Below are 16,029 nucleotides of genomic sequence, written 5' to 3' on the forward strand. Positions count from 1 at the left end.
CGCAGTTTTATCGTTTAGCGCCATCGTTGAGCCGCTGGCGGAAGCTTTTATTTTTCGTAAGGAGTACATTGCACAAATGCGCTATGGCGCGTCGTATCCTGGTCGTATTTAAAAGTCTGTGGTCGTATCTAACCATAGAATTGATAAAAACAAATCAAGAACGCAGAGTCAACAACGACGTGGTGGGTAGTTGTGTATAATTTTATTTTACTGTAAAGTGCTGTAAAGTCCATGGATTGAAGATCGACCAGGAGTTTAGTGTCGTTAAAACGAGGTACAGGCTTGTAGCTGAACTGTGTCAATTCCTTATAGACTATAATCTTGTCAAACAAACCTAACCTCTTTTCTATCTTCTAACTAAAATTCAATAAATGATTTGTTACAAACAGAACATCGTAAAACACTTCTGTCCGGAAGACAACAAGAGACCGTGGCGATGTCAGAGATTCAAAATGACAGTCAAGAGGCGGAAAAAGTATCACCCGATGTGTCAGAGGTGGACAAGGAGTTTCTGATGGAATATATCAGGGAGGCGGAACAGCGTTTCTCAACAAAGGAAAAGATCCGATTAGCAAACCTAAATGTGTCCCGTCCGCCTGATTCGCATTTCAGCAAACTGGATTCCAGCTTGAAGAAAAATACTACATTTGTCAAAAAGCTCAAGAACTTTTGTACGGCTCAGCTGGATACCGTCCTGAAAGATATGAGCAATTTGAATTTAACGAAATATATAAGCGAAGTGGCGACAGCTCTTGTAGAGGCTAAATTGAAAATGACTGATGTCGCGCCAGCTGTGAAGGTTTGCAGTTACCTGCACCAGAATTATGCCGAATTTGGCGCTCATTTCTTTGAGAATTGGCAGAGGATATTGAGTTTCAAAGTCGGTGACAAGATTTCAAATCCTAGCAAGCTAAGGGTAGATTTAAGATTTTACGCTGAGTTAGTCAATGCTGGCATATTTACGCACAAGCAGGGTCTTCCGCTTTTGGGCAGCGTGCTCACCGTACTCATTAATATGGACAAAGAAGACCACAACAACGTAACGATAATTTTGAGTTTTTGCCGTCACTGTGGTGAGGACTATGCGGGTCTGGTACCAAGAAAAATAAGAGAGTTGTCTGAGCTATGGCCAGGCGAGCCTTTGCCCAAAAGCAGACTACTGTCTGCCGACAAGCAGCAGAATGTTCGAACACTACTGCGGGACTATTACAACTCTCTGTGCAAACATCTACTCAAGGAACACAAAGAGCTTCAGGCATTCGAAAAACAGAATCGAAAGATACTGCAGACCAGAGGTGAATTGAGCTCAGAGAGGAAAGAAAAGTTGGAAACTCTGCAGGTATCCTATGAGCGTTTGTTCAGTGGCGTGCAAAGCTTTTCAGAAACATTAGACGAAAGCATGCCTGAACTGCCAGTCGACATGGAGGTTAAAACAGAAGCAGAAGAGTCTTTCAAGATGACCTGTGACGGTGAGGATAGCGGCACAACAACAGAAGATATGTGGGGCGATGAGGAGACTAAGAGATTTTACGAAGTATTCCCAGACCTCACCGTATTTTTGCCTGGTTCTTATTCAAAAGAAGTACCTGTGCTTAAACCTGACGAAAATCAACTAACAGAAGAGGCTCTGGACGAGGAATTGGCGCTGGAAGAACTCGAGGACACAGACAAAGTTGCCGAAGAGCCAGAGGCAGAGGTTGAAGAGACACACGTCACGAATATCAGCAACAAAATATTATTGGACGCGTTTCTGACTCACCTTCCCAATTGTGTTAATAGAGAAATGATTGACAATGCAGCTGTTGATTTCCTTATGAATTTAAACACGAAGCACAATAGAAAGAAACTCATTAAGGCCCTGTTCGGTGTGTCCAGAATTCGGCTAGATTTGCTGCCCTTCTACTCACGGCTTGCCGGCATCCTTTATCCAGTTATGCCAGACGTCGCTAATGACCTCTGTCTAATGCTCAAGCAAGATTTTAAGTACCACGTTAGAAAGAAAGACCAGATCAACATTGAGTCAAAAATAAAAGTTGTTCGTTACATCGGTGAGCTTGTTAAGTTCAAACTGTACTCAAAAATTGAGGCACTTTACTGTCTTAAAGTACTATTGCACGATTTCACTCATCACCATGTTGAAATGGCTTGCAATCTATTAGAGACGTGCGGGAGGTTCTTATTTTGTTCCCCAGACTCTCATCAACGCACAAAAATCTACCTGGAACAAATGATGCGAAAAAAGGCGGTTACTGCTTTGGATTCGCGTTACGTAACGATAATCGAGAACGCTTACTACTTTGTTAATCCACCAGAGTCGACTGGCGGTATTGCAAAAAAAGAAAGACCACCTATGCACGAGTTTATTAGAAAACTACTTTACCAGGATCTGTCCAAGGCAAATACTGACAAGGTATTGAGACTAATGAGAAAACTGGACTGGGAGGATGACAATATTTCTACGTATGCTATTAAATGCCTTGTAGCCGCCCATAATGTAAAGTACCTGAACATAAGGTGCGTTGGTAGTTTACTAGCAGGTTTGGTGGCGCATTATGAGGCTGTTGGCCCTTACGTTGTAGATGGCGTTCTGGAAGACATAAGGCTGTGCATGGAGGTAAATTTGCCAAAGTATAACCAACGTCGTATTGCAATGGTCAAGTACCTCGGGGAATTATACAATTATCGCCTAGTCGAGAGCGGTGACATCTTCCGCACTCTCTACCTGCTCATAACTTTCGGCGTTTCTACAGATCATACAGTACCTACGCTCCTTGATCCGCCTGAGCATTTGTTCAGAATCCGTTTGGTCTGCACGCTCCTGGAAACATGTGGTCAATACTTTAGTGGTGGTTCTAGTAAGAAGAAACTGGATTATTTCCTAATATTCTTCCAGCATTACTACTGGTTCAAGCGTAGCGATCCTGTATGGACCGTCGAAAATCCATTTCCAGTCAGCGTCGATTATATGTATCGTGACACACTGACAATGCTTAGGCCAAAGATGCAGCTGTTCCAAGGTTTCAAAGAGGCCCGTTGTGCTGTAGATGAATTGCGCAACACCTTGTACCCAAGTCTCGCCAGAATTGAAGTAAAGGAGGACGAACAGTATTCAGGTGAACCACGCGCATCCGACAGCAATAATGAATCTGAAGCAATGGGAGCTATACCAGAGGTCGATGAGGAAGTGACGACACCTACGCCAATAGCTTCAGGTAACGGAAGTGGAGATGCCAAAGGTATACTCGAAGAACTGCACTTCGATGAAAGTGAAGAGTATTCTGAAGCACAGTCGGAAGATGACTGGGCAACAGATGGTTACAGAGAAGGTAATCATGGTACACAGGAAAATACTCAAGGGGAGTTCAGTCTATCGGCAGGCGTGAGTGAGGGGGTTGTTATGGACCCCTCAGAATTAGATGCTGCGCTACCAATGGCGCCAAGGCGGGTTGGCTGCCCAGAAGATGACGACTTTCTTTCGGCCCTTGACAAAATGGTGTCTGACAATATCCAGGACCGGATGCGTGACTCGGTGAAGCCACAACAGGTTGATATATCTGTGCCACTCCATGTCAAGAGCACAAAAAAGACGTATGAACAATTACGTGAAGGACCGTCGGACAATACGACTGTGGACTTTGTACTCATGCTTAGGAAAGGTAATAAGCAGCAGTATAAAAATCTTGCTGTTCCTGTGTCTTCCGAACTCGCTATGAATCTCAGGAATCGGGAACAAGAACAGAAAGAAGAAAAGGAGAGGGTGAAGAGATTGACACTAAATATTACCGAAAGACAGGAGGAAGAGGATTATCAAGAGACTATAAATCAAGGCACTAGACCTGTTACCGTTAATCTGAACAGAGAACGTCGACAAAAGTACAATCACCCAAAGGGTGCGCCGGATGCTGATCTTATTTTTGGGCCCAAAAAAATTCGATGAGCAGGAAATAGTGTAACCTCGGCAAGGTATATTGTAATGATAACACTTGATATCGGTTTCTTATGCCTGTGGTAGCCATACTACCTGTGATGATTTTTATGCTATATGCATAAGTGGTTACACACACACACACGTTACGCGAGTACATCAAATGTTTAAGTATACAAAATAATGTACGCTGTTCTACAGATCTCAAATTCAAACGGGGATGTGTTTCCAAGTGGGATCGTTCGATTGAAACCTTTCGACCCCAGCTTTACACATCCATTACCAATAGGTATACGTGTAAACTCGGCATGCGCCGTTAATTGAGAAATAAACGTTCCAACGTTAAAATTACGTACAATAATTCGCATGCCTAACATCACATATTCCATCAACCATTTCCGACACACGATAGATAGTTACAATAATCTTAGATTGTCATTTTTACGCAAGGTATACTTCTCCGTCTAAAATCTCATTCCCATTAATCGCGTTAATGCGCAATGACAAAAATCAAATGCAATATTATATCTATATTTATATACCTATATTTTTTACCATAGGAATAGTTATCATGTACAAAATGAATATGAATATAAATTCGAGCGCTTTGTGTCTTAGCTGACAGAAATTTACTTCAGAGTATTGTGATTCGGTAAGCTTATAGCATTATGTCTACAACGCGCATGAAAATAAACTGCACGAACAAAGAGATATAGTGACGATTGACGCACGTCTTAGTTGACAGCAGAGAGTAGAATTTAATACCACCAACTACCTAAGGGTCTTCTTCAGCATCTTCAAACTGGCCTGCTTCAATATCCATGGCTTCGTCTGTATCTGCACCGTTCTGATTATATGCTTCATCTGGAAAATTACCATGCCAATTGAATGGTTACAGGGCCAGCATCTAGATAGCAAATTGTATTCAATCTAACCATTCAACAAAAACAGAGAGAAATCATACCCGATGCCAATATGTATGGCATAGCGTCTGTTTCAGCTTCCCAACATTTGAAAACATCGTCCTCAGCATCCTCATAGATATCCTCTTCAGCTGTGAAGTTTTTGTTCATTTCTATTCATTATAATTGTTTCTGTAACTTATAACTTGGAATTGAAATCTATAGGGTTCTGTAGCAGAGTTAGAAATAAATAAATTTGGTCAATTTGCGTGAAAAAAAAAGGTGCATTATACCTCCAAGGTAGAATACAATAGTAATTGAAGTAAAGTCAAAAGGATTGTCATGAATTTGAGGCATGACCATTTAGATACCTTGAGGATCAGGGTGGAGTGCTTGGCACTGGCTCATCGCTTGAAACATGGCATCCAAGCTATTTGAATTTTCTGGAACGAATCTCATTTCAGTCATTGGAGTTTCCGATTCATCGTCGTCGTCCTCTTCATCGTTGCCTTCAGATCGGGCATCTATAGGCAGCAATTCTTGCATATCTGTTGATATAGCATGACACAGACATACAGAGATATTTGTCCAAAATTTGAGTTAAGAAATACAAAAAAATCCTCAATCATCAACCGCAAGTACAGCACATGTATAAGGGAAAAAAGTATCCTCGTTTTTCATTTACCTGCAGGGTCTAATTTTGCATCTACCATGACATAAAGGTATTGGTGAGGATGTAGTTGTTGGTCCCTTGATATAGCATGCAGCGATATATTAGGATATTCCAATGAAAATCCTTGACCAGTCGTCCCACTAACCCATGATAGTAGGCTGAGAAAGTAAGATTACTTATAACACAGCCAATCCATGTTGCATATGGGTTCTAACCGTTGCTCTTGCGAGCCACTAGTTTGAAACATCAAATAAAGGGAGAGTTGTGTTCTTCACTACCGATACTCTTATTTTTATCGTGTCATCTACTTTAATTTGCAAAAAATTAATTCAAAGTTTGTACTGTAGAGATTCTACGCTGACTATACTAATTCTATAATCAGTATTACACCAAAATATAATATAATCTTAAAATTATTACACGAATAAAATTTAGTGTAGATCACTGCCAATCTAGGTCAACAGTACGATAAAAACGGCATATTACCTTTCTGTCACATACAGTGTACCCTTTCCAACTTCTCTGTCATTTATGTACAACGTAGTGTCAGGCTCTTCGTGTCTAACACCTTCTTGCGGCAGTAGAAAATTGATCAGCACGACCATTTTACAATCTGCAAAATAACACCACAAATTACACCTATTCTACGTTATCATTATTGTAAATTAGAAGAAGTTAATTATTATAGGTTAGAGTTCAGGAGTCGAAGGGAAACCTACAACTTTGGGCGACTTGATTGATATTCGTAGCTGTATGACTGATCAGCAATTACGGAATCAAGAGCATTTGCTTTTCGTCGTGGGCAGCCGGGAAAATGGTTCTGAGTCAAAAACTCTTAAATCCACATTTTTCTTTTGAAAATATGTATCGCTCGAATGAATGCAGTACTTTGGTACCCTGTCGTTTCTCGGTCCAAGATTCAAACACGTCGCGCAACGAATGCAAGTCTGTCCGTGATAATAATGTAATAATTACCGAACTGATCGATCTTACCTCGTTTTACCTGCCCTTGACGTATGTACGGTACTTTCCTCCGCAAGTATCTCTTGCCGTTAATCGAGAAGAATAAGAATCACGGAAAGTATCGCAAGCGCTCGAAGCGCGGATCGTTCACTGCAGTTTTTCGGCCTGGTACATACACCCGGTGCACCCCTCGAGGGAGAAGATTTGACTCCGTCCCGCCTTTCTCTCTACTTTTTACCCTCCCGCAAAAACGCAATAGAGATTTTGACACTGCGTCGCCGGGTTTTCTCAACCCTCTAGCTACGCTGCATACCCGTGGAGCTTATGTATATATCTCGGTCTGCGTCGTGATTGGCTGAGCGCGCTCACTCAACCAATCACGGCACAAAACGAGAACTCGACGTGCTCAGCGGAGTAGGTGCTGCACCCTGGTACCCAGACCTCGTATTCATTTTGTAAACACAACTTGAAACTCCTTCTGCACACGTATGTAACATGATGCATACATTATACACACACTGTCGCAACCTCGTGTGAATTGACAAGTCGCCGCTAAGTATTCTGTTTTGCTCTTGCAAAAGCTACCCGACCGAAATGACAATGTCTTTGCCAAACCTTTTGTCGAGGTTCTTAGTAAAGAGATTATTGTTTTCGTCAAGCTATTATCGTCCAAAAATGTTTTCCCAGCTTGACATGCACACAACTGAGCGTAAGTCGCAGATCACGATTTCACGACCATTCTAACCTCTCAACGGAACTTCATAATGTGTCTATACCATTTTCTCCTTTAAAGGACTAGGTCACGGAGAATACGAATATCAGGATCCTACATCGGAGGACCAAGTGTAGGTTATTACATTCAAGTTGCCCGATTTACAGTCAACTTCTTAAATTTTCGATCAAGTCCTGTTCTTACGGTTTTGAAAAGCCGGATAGAAATTCTGCCTCTCTTATTTCGCAGCGTCAACGTGGTGTACATTACTAAACATGGAGAAAGGATACCAGTCAGAGGAAAAGTTGGTGACAATGTATTGTACTTGGCGCACAGGCACGGAATTGAAATGGAAGGTGCATGTGAAGCTTCCTTGGCCTGTACGACTTGTCATGTCTACGTAAATTCTGATCATCGGGAAAAATTACCCACAGCAGAAGACAAGGAAGAAGATTTATTAGACCTGGCTCCATTTCTGAAAGAAAATTCCAGATTGGGTAGGCTTTGGCAGTAAACGAAATTAAGATATCCAGAGTGGACAGAAAAATTCCTTTACAGTAACACTCTTCAAATTGAGGTACTTTATTTAAAGAGAATCTTGCGATCAAAATGAAATTCGCGGAAGTCATGCCGGATTGCCCTGGTTACTTTTAATAACAGTTGGCTTCCTTCACTCCCTTCTTAAACATGAATATTGGAAATTGATATTGGATTACATCCGATTTTCACCACTGTACAAAGTTTCAGTTAAAAAGAGTTACGTTTGCTGAGATAAAAAAGAAATGTTCCTAATATAATAATTAACTTCCATGTTATATATACCCCATTTCTTGGATTAATTTTTGATTCTAGGATATTTCTAGGATTTGTTTGTAGCCACTGTCAGACTCTTCCAATAGATGAGCTAAATAGATACTTTACTACTTTTTCATTCTTTCAGGATGTCAAATAATTCTGACTAAAGAATTAAATGGATTAGAACTTGAACTTCCAAAAGCTACAAGAAATTTTTATGTAGATGGTCACACTCCAACACCCCATTAAAAAAAAGGGAAGAATTGAATCTCCTACATGTTCAGAATCCCGCTTGTAGCCACATCATAATGTATTGTATATATAATATATTGTACATATAATGTATAATAAAAACCTTACCTTTTTTGATAATTGATGCAATCATTCTCATACTGACGACGATTTAGTGTTTCTACAGAGCACAGTAAACTTTACAGATGCACAAAGCATCACATTGACGGAAAAAAAAGAAACATACTTTTACAAAGTCACATCATAGTTTCACAGTTCTACTTTTTGTCCTTTTGACATTGCAAGTTTTACGTTTTGATTGCTCACTCACGTCTTTTTTGCTGGTTTTACAATATCGTTTGTGATACCCAAAATAATTTCATTTTTTATTCCCGTTTACGATTGTTGATATTGACTGCATTACTACCTTTTACATATCGAGCTTGGGTAATCAGGAATATAATGTTAAAGTCTGAATCAGTTTCTCGGTACAGTAGTTATTTTTTTTTTTTATCTCGGATTATAATACATATCTCTCCAATTACAATGATACAAGATTTAAACATTTACGATATAATGAGTTAATGAATTAAAGTAATTTGATTTTTCAATATTACATATTTTCTCTTCCTCTTTTTGCCTTACGTGTCAGACAAACTCATTGAGTCGAGTTCGTTGTGTAAATATATATATATACATACAATATACGTATGTACGTGTATATATGTATTTTTTTTTACATACATACATATATAAATACATATGCATAAGGTGAAAATTTGTCACGATACAAGTAAGAGTTGTAGAAACTCTTATGTAATTTATCATAACTTCATAACATCTCCTGATTCTTCCAACATGCTACCCAATGTTCCATGGTGAACTTATAGGCGTACATGTTTTTACATTTAGTACGCATATTTTCACCAACAAACCAATCGTATTTGTGTTCTGTGTGTATAATTATGTGTGTGTGCGTACAAGCGTGTGTAAATACACGACGCACATAATCGTACTCATTTACTTATTTTGGGTTTATAATATTATTGTTATTATCATCTTATGACCTACAATATTTGTTTTTATATTATTTATACTTTTTATGCTGATACGAATGATCAACGCGATCATGGACACATTGTAATACTTTTGCAAGACATTCGTCAACTTCCTCTTCTGCACTCATCCTCTCATTCTCACTCTTTCTCATCCAACAATTGAACAATAACTTATGAATTAAACGCATCATTCACTCAAACGCATTTTCTCCTACAATTGCTGCCGCACATTTAGAGATGATTACACGCGTATCCTCATTTGGTAAGAATCATCACAATTACGGATGCATTGGGGATAATATAGCTTTGTACTTGTTTGTAATTTAAAGAAAAAAAGACAAATCTTTCAACATTAAATAGCAGTCGTATATATATGTACATACATATATATATACAAACACACGCATATATGTGTTCGTGTGTATGGTATACATATATTATAAATGTAATAGTATGTCCATTAAAACGTATGCGTTGCCAGTTGTAATTGCAACGGAGGTTGCGATCGGCCTAACCAGTCGACCAATCAATAATTTATTGTGTTATCATCATGCCGTTCGTATCAGAATCACAAAAATTTGGATAACGAACGATTAGAAAATTACATCGTATTTACATTCTCCATCAGATCATGTCAGCACTGCCGACAATGATCAACGATTCAACCCTTTATTTTAGAATTTTAAAGACAATTATTTAAATTGTAACGTCGCTGCGCAGCATTGCAATTCTAATAACTTTTCGTGCGATATTCACATTCTCTGTCGCAAAGTTGGCAGGCAATACGTTCAACCTCCTTATATTATTTTGAACGTTTCCGTCGCACACTTGGTGAACATGATATACGATAGAAACAACTTTGGTGACAATATAATAACTTGCCCCGTCGTAGACCAACAACAATAGTAATAATAATAATAATAATAATAATAATAATAATAAAGATAATAAGAACTAATGGGTGAAATGTCTTCACTGGATATAAGATATATTATAAGTTAATCAAATAAATATACACATATATATACGAACATATCATGTATACACACATGTGTATATGTCGTATATGTGTATATATAAATATATCATAAAGCAATATTAAACCTAATCGCGCTATTCTATAGCAAAAGGTATTCTATGTGCTCCTCTGAGCCTTTAGGAACACACCGATACCTTTTGAATATACAAAACTGTAAAAAAGTCAATACAAAATCGAATACACTAATATTCATCCGAAAAAGCTTCTCCATTTATACGGTATACATACTTATAGGTATATTCACGACCATGCACACAGTCGCGCAACTTTTTCACTTTTTTACGAAAACTGCAAATCGGTGGAAATAGCATACGATTATTTGGTACCCCTGCATCGGGATTACAATTATTGGGACGCTTAAACGGATTCCTAGCCGTAACAGCATACTGCCAAACGGTATCGTACTGCAACCCTTTTGTCCCCATATTTTGGCATAAAAATTTCGTTTCAGTAGTACAACACCCTCGACAAGTTTAATAGCAGTGCGATTTTTCAGTTCGACCACACTTGAGAATCGGTAGGTACTTCAATCTTGATAAGGTGTGCGATGTCGTATATTAGTACGTTTAGTATTTTTTTTTCGCAAAATGCACAGAGACATATATATATATACACACGTGATTCATCTTTAAACCTCTTCTGTATCGCAGTTTAAACAGATTCAACGGTACGAGTATATTCGATTTTATCATACGTACACAGAGTTCGATAATTTGTACACGCTGTGATTTTAAATTAGTATACATATGCACGTACTTCCCTATTGCGTGTTTCTTTCTCCGAAAAAATTGTGTGCATATATTTGTAACAGAATACCAAACAGATCAAATGAACATTTAGAACTGAATCTTGACAAAATTGAACGAGTCTGTGAACTGGCTGGAGGCCTATATTTCTGAAGACCATAATCATTAGTCATCGTTATTCTCATCATCATTACCGTTATCATCGTGGTTGTTGTCGTTGTGTCATAGTTATTATTCGATACAAGTTTTAAAATGCGGACAGGAAAGAATGCTTGCGAAATGGAGCACTTTTACGTACGTTTACTTTGCTAGATGCGGTATGTTTTTTCTTCGAAGACGATAAGTACGGAATAAATTTGATTAACGGTCGTATCCACTGCTGCTTCAATGATGCACACTTTCTTCCGCTGTCCACTCGTTATAATCGATAGAGCACCCTGTAGATTTAATAAGACATAACGAACCATAAAGTCATAATACCACATTAATATTTGAGTGTGCGGAATGCATGTTATTAAAAAGCTAACCTTATAGGCGACATTGGTGTACAAGAGCGTGTACCGGAAGCTGCCTACCCCTCTGATATCTCTGACGCCGACCCATGCCAGGATCGTGGCAATGGTATACATTTGCAACAGCGACATTAGCACCACCGACTGTTGCAAGGCGTCTTGAGACGTACTCGACGGAGAACGGGACAGAGATATCAAAGGGCTCCTCCAGTTATTCCATGGGATAATGGCGACCTCCGCACAACCCGCAAGACATTCCGCACCAGTGAACGGCGCGAAGAGGTGGGTAAAACCACAAACAAGGAACAATCATCGACAACAGAGCCAGTCCGAACCATCGCCGACCACAGCCTTCCTCCGTACTGCAGCTGCGAACCCATTTTCAGTTCGATTTAAAATTACTTTCATTCATTACTTCTAATTGCGCGATTCTGGGAGATTTTAGGATTTCCAGACCGAAAATTGATATTTTTCATTGTAAAAAAAGTCGTGTTATTCAGTAATCATGTAAGGAACAAAAATTTTCGAAATTAAAAAAAAAAAAATAAATAAAAAAAAATAAATAAATAAATTAGTATTCAACCACCATAATAGCAAAATTTTATACTTTAAAATTGGCATTAAAATATGTATACTCTGAATTTTAAATATCTAAGAACGTTTTCAAGTTATAGTGATACCGTCACTTACCTGCATGGGTTCTGTGCAAAATCCCCCTCAGCGTCGCTCATGCAGTGATATAGCATGCACTGAGCACACGAAAGACATGAAACGGTGGCGATGCCCCGTCTGACTGGATCAGGTGCGTATTCACAGGCACCTCTCGGATTGTGCTGCTCAGAATATAACTCCTGGCAATGTTTACACCGTAGACGTACGCTGCTATTACGTTTCCCGCAACTTTTTGCCATCTGTGAAACTATTACATCTGGCTTCTTGAGCGAGCTGGAAGAGCCGCGTCTGTCGAACCTCCCACCTTTATGGTCCTCGATAACTGGGTACTGGTACTCATGGTTCAGGGTTGTCAGTTGTACGTACGGGTAATTGTCTGTACTGACGTCCATTGATTCCAAGGGATGATGCGGCGGAGGTAGCGGCTTTGCTGAAGGGCCGCCAATGTAATGAATCGGTGGTGCTTTATGGGGGTCCAAAGAAAAATCCGGGCACTGGGAATGATGGTGGTGATGATTTAGCTTACGAACTGCACCCCGCTGTGTTTCGGATGATGGGCGTGGATCTACCGGATCCACAGGCAGGTTTAATGTCTGGAATCGTTTAATGTAATTCAACCATTGTTGTGAAACTAATAAAATAATATTACTTTCAAGGGAGACATGCATTCGCTATTGTATGGTACCGGATGGTGAGGTAATAAATCAATGTACAGTAAATTGAGCAGTAAAGAAATGGAGACTGAAGTTTCTGTTCATGTTACCAACTTACCATAAAAACATCGTCATCTCCAACATCTGATTGACCACAATACAAGGATGATTCCGCAAGGCCTAGAACAATAATTCACATGTAAATTTCTTGTATGATGATCTCACCTACTTGAAACAAACTACAGTGATATCATGTACAAATTACATAGTTTTGATAAATATACTCACCATGGTCATTAAAAGTCCCAGATAAGAGTGCAGCAAAAGAACAAGCATATTCTATCAATATTTTCCTATTCCATATTTATTGAACGTCTGAGTATTTAGCACAAATTGCATACTTTGTAACTACATGAACGTATCTTTTTATGAAGATAACTTGAATGTATCTTTTCAAGAAAGTGCATAATTCATTGACACATGCAGAATTAACCTTTAGACACCGTGGCTCTTTCAGGACTCAGCAGATAACTCGGAAATTCCACCAAAACGTGTTAACTACTTATATACATAAATCGTACCTCTAAAAAATATCGAGTTTTAAGGGAAAAATACCGGCCCTCTAAAGGTTGATAAATTTCTAATTGTCTTAATCATAGAAAAAAGAAATGTTTGTAAGCCAGTTAACCCAACAATCCATGAGATGGGTAAGCTTTCACATCGATAAATACTAGATAAAAATCAATACACCGAGTAGATTTTAATCAATTGAATGATAATTCACCTTCTAGCAATTCTTCAACCGCTGTACGGACCCCCTTGTCAAATGCCCTGGCATCCGCAGCTGTTTGAAAGGTAAGTCCAAATTTTTTCTCTCCTGTACGCCAATGGTGAAATGTTGGCATGACTTTGTTGTATTCAAAATCCTTTTTTATTGTGCAGCTAAGAACGACCTGAATAAATTTTTGTCAAAAATATATCACAAGCTCATGGTTTTATTTATATTTTTCAAGGAAGGCTTAGAGAATGAAAGTCTTCTTTGAAAAATCCTTGGCGCATAGTAAAAAGAAACTACTCACAGTCTGATCAGAGATTCGTTTGCCATAGATGAGGTATTCGTGTTTGCCATCTGTTGCCCCAGGTGGGGAGGTAGTTGTCGAATCATGAGACGTAGAGCCAAGGTTAGGGACGACGCCGGGGTGGGCTGTGCCAGAGGTTGACGTGGTAGGCACAGCGGTTGATGAGGCGGCGGAAGGGATCCCAGGACTTGCAATGCCGACATTGGGATGCCCCCCCGCGGTGGAGGGAGACCTCCGTCTCACAGAGACGTTGGACAATCCCCCGCCGCCAAGAGGCACCCAACCCCCGGAGCTGTCGTCCCTAGTCATGACCTGGGCCCTGACCCTTACCAAGTAGTTACCACTGGAAAGTGTTAAAAGTCGTTCAACTGTTGTAAAAGAATGAAGTGAAAGTGTTTTTCTCTCTCAAAATCGTTCAGACCAATGATTCTGATTAAGTTAAGGCTGATCTCGAATCCTTCTGAAATCGCGCGTGTGGGGGAATCGGCAAATTATCAATCGCGTACGGCCGATGGATTTCATGAATGGATCGTACAATGACAGCTGGGGAAGGGCTGGATGGACGCAGGGAGGTGAGACACGAACATACGCGCGATAGACGTTAGTGGAACAGTTTTCGACAACTGATGGAATGACGGATGTTAGGTAGGCAGGGGTTGACAGCATTCGCGTACATACGTTACGTACATTACGTGCGAAACAGGGATAATCGGCTCAGGAAGGAAGCGTGACCGAGGAATCATGCGTTGGCCGAATGATGAGAGGAAAGAGTACTGTATTTTAGAATGAAATCCGAATAAAATGGTGGAAGCGATTGACGGAAGACCTAGCCCTGTGCGAAAAAAAGGATAGAACGGTCGCTGGAAGTAGGGTGAAATCGGTCGAGTAGAGCAGGGTGTACGGTTGCATAGATACGTGCATAAGCGTTTGGAAACATGTAAATGCGGATACGTGTATTTAACGGAGTATATCGTAGCTAAGGTGTAATATTTTTGTTTTCCGTGAGCGTATGCGTGGGTTTAGGTGTGCACGTCTGCGTTTGGAAACATGTATCGTAGGCGATGGAAGTATAGCACAGCAGGGCTGTTTGCTCGGTAGAATAATATGATTCGTTTTATATCTACTTACTCTTCCGACGCCTCTGTCATGGTTCGAGCTGTCAAAGCCTTTACTCGATGCCCACTTTTTCCCAAATTTCACCATTTTCGTTGCATTGAAAATACATTCGACCGCGATTCTACCGTGTGAACTCTCTTTTTACTCCTTTGCTGTCTTTCTTTTTTTTTAGGCTAGCGCCAACTACAGGAAGCGCCCCAATCCACCTCTGCCCCCCGAATAACCCCGCACGTCCCGCTTGCCCTCGACCGACGACCGACGACAAACCCCTCGCTCCGCCCCGCCCAGAGCCGAGCGATCCCTGGCTTATAACCCGTCGTCGTTGATCTACCCGCGCCGCAACGAGCCACGAGCGTCGTCGTTCCTTGTCTCCTTTCAGTTTTTACTTCCTCGGGAATACCGTCGACGTTTGGAAATACAGCGAATTTCACATTAATGTTAAACGAACAGTCCTCTCCGCCACATCGTTCATATTTTCCGTTTATTTATTCTTATAGAAGAACGCGTATACATGTATAATAGCCATGCTCTCGATCGATGTGTATCCGTTTGTCACCACGACTATAGGAATTAATAATTGTTATCAGGATGCAGCTGCAGATGATGTTCGCTATGAGTCTCGAGCAGAATCAACCTCGCCATACTTGGCGAATTATTTATATTTATTTATTTATCTTGTATTCTTCCTTTCGTTTTCTTCTTTTGGTTTAATAACACCTGGATGAATGAATAGGACCCGCGCTACGAGCCCATTCATCGGCTCGCATTCACACGAGGATCGCGCGGGTCGGTTTATGCTTATACTGTATGCGATGGTCAATGGTGTGCGATCCCATCGCACACTGCACAATAGAACAGTAGGGGTTAGTAAAAGCATGGATAGAAGGGTTTGCTGCAGTTCGACGTGCTCCGTAGAAGAAAACTGCTATCTGTTCCCGCGAGAGGCGGGCCTA

The 16,029-nt window shown here is 40.2% G+C and overlaps 4 protein-coding genes across 8 annotated transcripts; 2 read left to right on the plus strand and 2 right to left on the minus strand.

Annotated features, from left to right (window-relative positions):
• Positions 1 to 96: 96 nt before the first annotated feature.
• On the plus strand, positions 97 to 4,419 carry Upf2 (UPF2 regulator of nonsense mediated mRNA decay). The gene is made up of 2 exons (XM_046628938.2): positions 97 to 274; positions 390 to 4,419. The coding sequence occupies exon 2, from the start codon at positions 437 to 439 to the stop codon at positions 3,935 to 3,937; it is 3,501 nt and encodes a 1,166-aa protein (XP_046484894.1). The 5' UTR covers positions 97 to 274; positions 390 to 436; the 3' UTR covers positions 3,938 to 4,419.
• A 28-nt stretch (positions 4,420 to 4,447) lies between these two features.
• On the minus strand, positions 4,448 to 6,773 carry icln (chloride nucleotide-sensitive channel icln). Of its 3 annotated transcripts, none has more exons than XM_046628982.1 (6): positions 6,494 to 6,773; positions 5,987 to 6,113; positions 5,513 to 5,658; positions 5,199 to 5,375; positions 4,890 to 5,000; positions 4,448 to 4,789 (listed from the first exon to the last, which is right to left on the minus strand). In XM_046628982.1, the coding sequence occupies exons 2-6, from the start codon at positions 6,103 to 6,105 to the stop codon at positions 4,701 to 4,703; spliced, it is 642 nt and encodes a 213-aa protein (XP_046484938.1). In that variant the 5' UTR covers positions 6,106 to 6,113; positions 6,494 to 6,773; the 3' UTR covers positions 4,448 to 4,700. The 3 variants fall into 3 exon arrangements, with proteins under 3 accessions (XP_046484938.1, XP_046484940.1, XP_046484939.1); XM_046628984.2 differs by having other exon boundaries at positions 4,890 to 4,979; positions 6,494 to 6,772; XM_046628983.2 differs by lacking the exon at positions 6,494 to 6,773 and adding an exon at positions 6,220 to 6,393.
• Positions 6,774 to 6,964: 191 nt separating this feature from the next.
• On the plus strand, positions 6,965 to 8,342 carry Fdx1 (Ferredoxin 1). Of its 2 annotated transcripts, none has more exons than XR_006883562.2 (4): positions 6,965 to 7,172; positions 7,257 to 7,308; positions 7,425 to 7,752; positions 8,116 to 8,342. XR_006883562.2 is itself a non-coding variant. In XM_046628986.2 (4 exons), exons 1-4 carry the CDS (start codon positions 7,058 to 7,060, stop codon positions 8,217 to 8,219), a joined length of 519 nt encoding a protein of 172 aa, XP_046484942.1. In that variant the 5' UTR covers positions 6,966 to 7,057; the 3' UTR covers positions 8,220 to 8,342. The 2 variants fall into 2 exon arrangements, 1 of the variants encoding a protein (XP_046484942.1); XM_046628986.2 differs by having other exon boundaries at positions 6,966 to 7,172; positions 7,425 to 7,672.
• Positions 8,343 to 8,690: 348 nt separating this feature from the next.
• Spred (Sprouty-related protein with EVH-1 domain) lies at positions 8,691 to 15,907 on the minus strand. Of its 2 annotated transcripts, none has more exons than XM_046628968.2 (7): positions 15,089 to 15,907; positions 13,961 to 14,303; positions 13,666 to 13,834; positions 13,000 to 13,025; positions 12,247 to 12,821; positions 11,572 to 11,924; positions 8,691 to 11,481 (listed from the first exon to the last, which is right to left on the minus strand). In XM_046628968.2, the coding sequence occupies exons 1-6, from the start codon at positions 15,106 to 15,108 to the stop codon at positions 11,768 to 11,770; spliced, it is 1,290 nt and encodes a 429-aa protein (XP_046484924.1). In that variant the 5' UTR covers positions 15,109 to 15,907; the 3' UTR covers positions 8,691 to 11,481; positions 11,572 to 11,767. The 2 variants fall into 2 exon arrangements, with proteins under 2 accessions (XP_046484924.1, XP_046484923.1); XM_046628967.2 differs by having other exon boundaries at positions 13,000 to 13,061.
• Between the last annotated feature and the right edge of the window lie 122 nt (positions 15,908 to 16,029).

Source organism: Neodiprion pinetum, chromosome 5 (genome assembly GCF_021155775.2).
Source record: "Neodiprion pinetum isolate iyNeoPine1 chromosome 5, iyNeoPine1.2, whole genome shotgun sequence".
Lineage (NCBI taxonomy): Eukaryota > Metazoa > Arthropoda > Insecta > Hymenoptera > Diprionidae > Neodiprion > Neodiprion pinetum.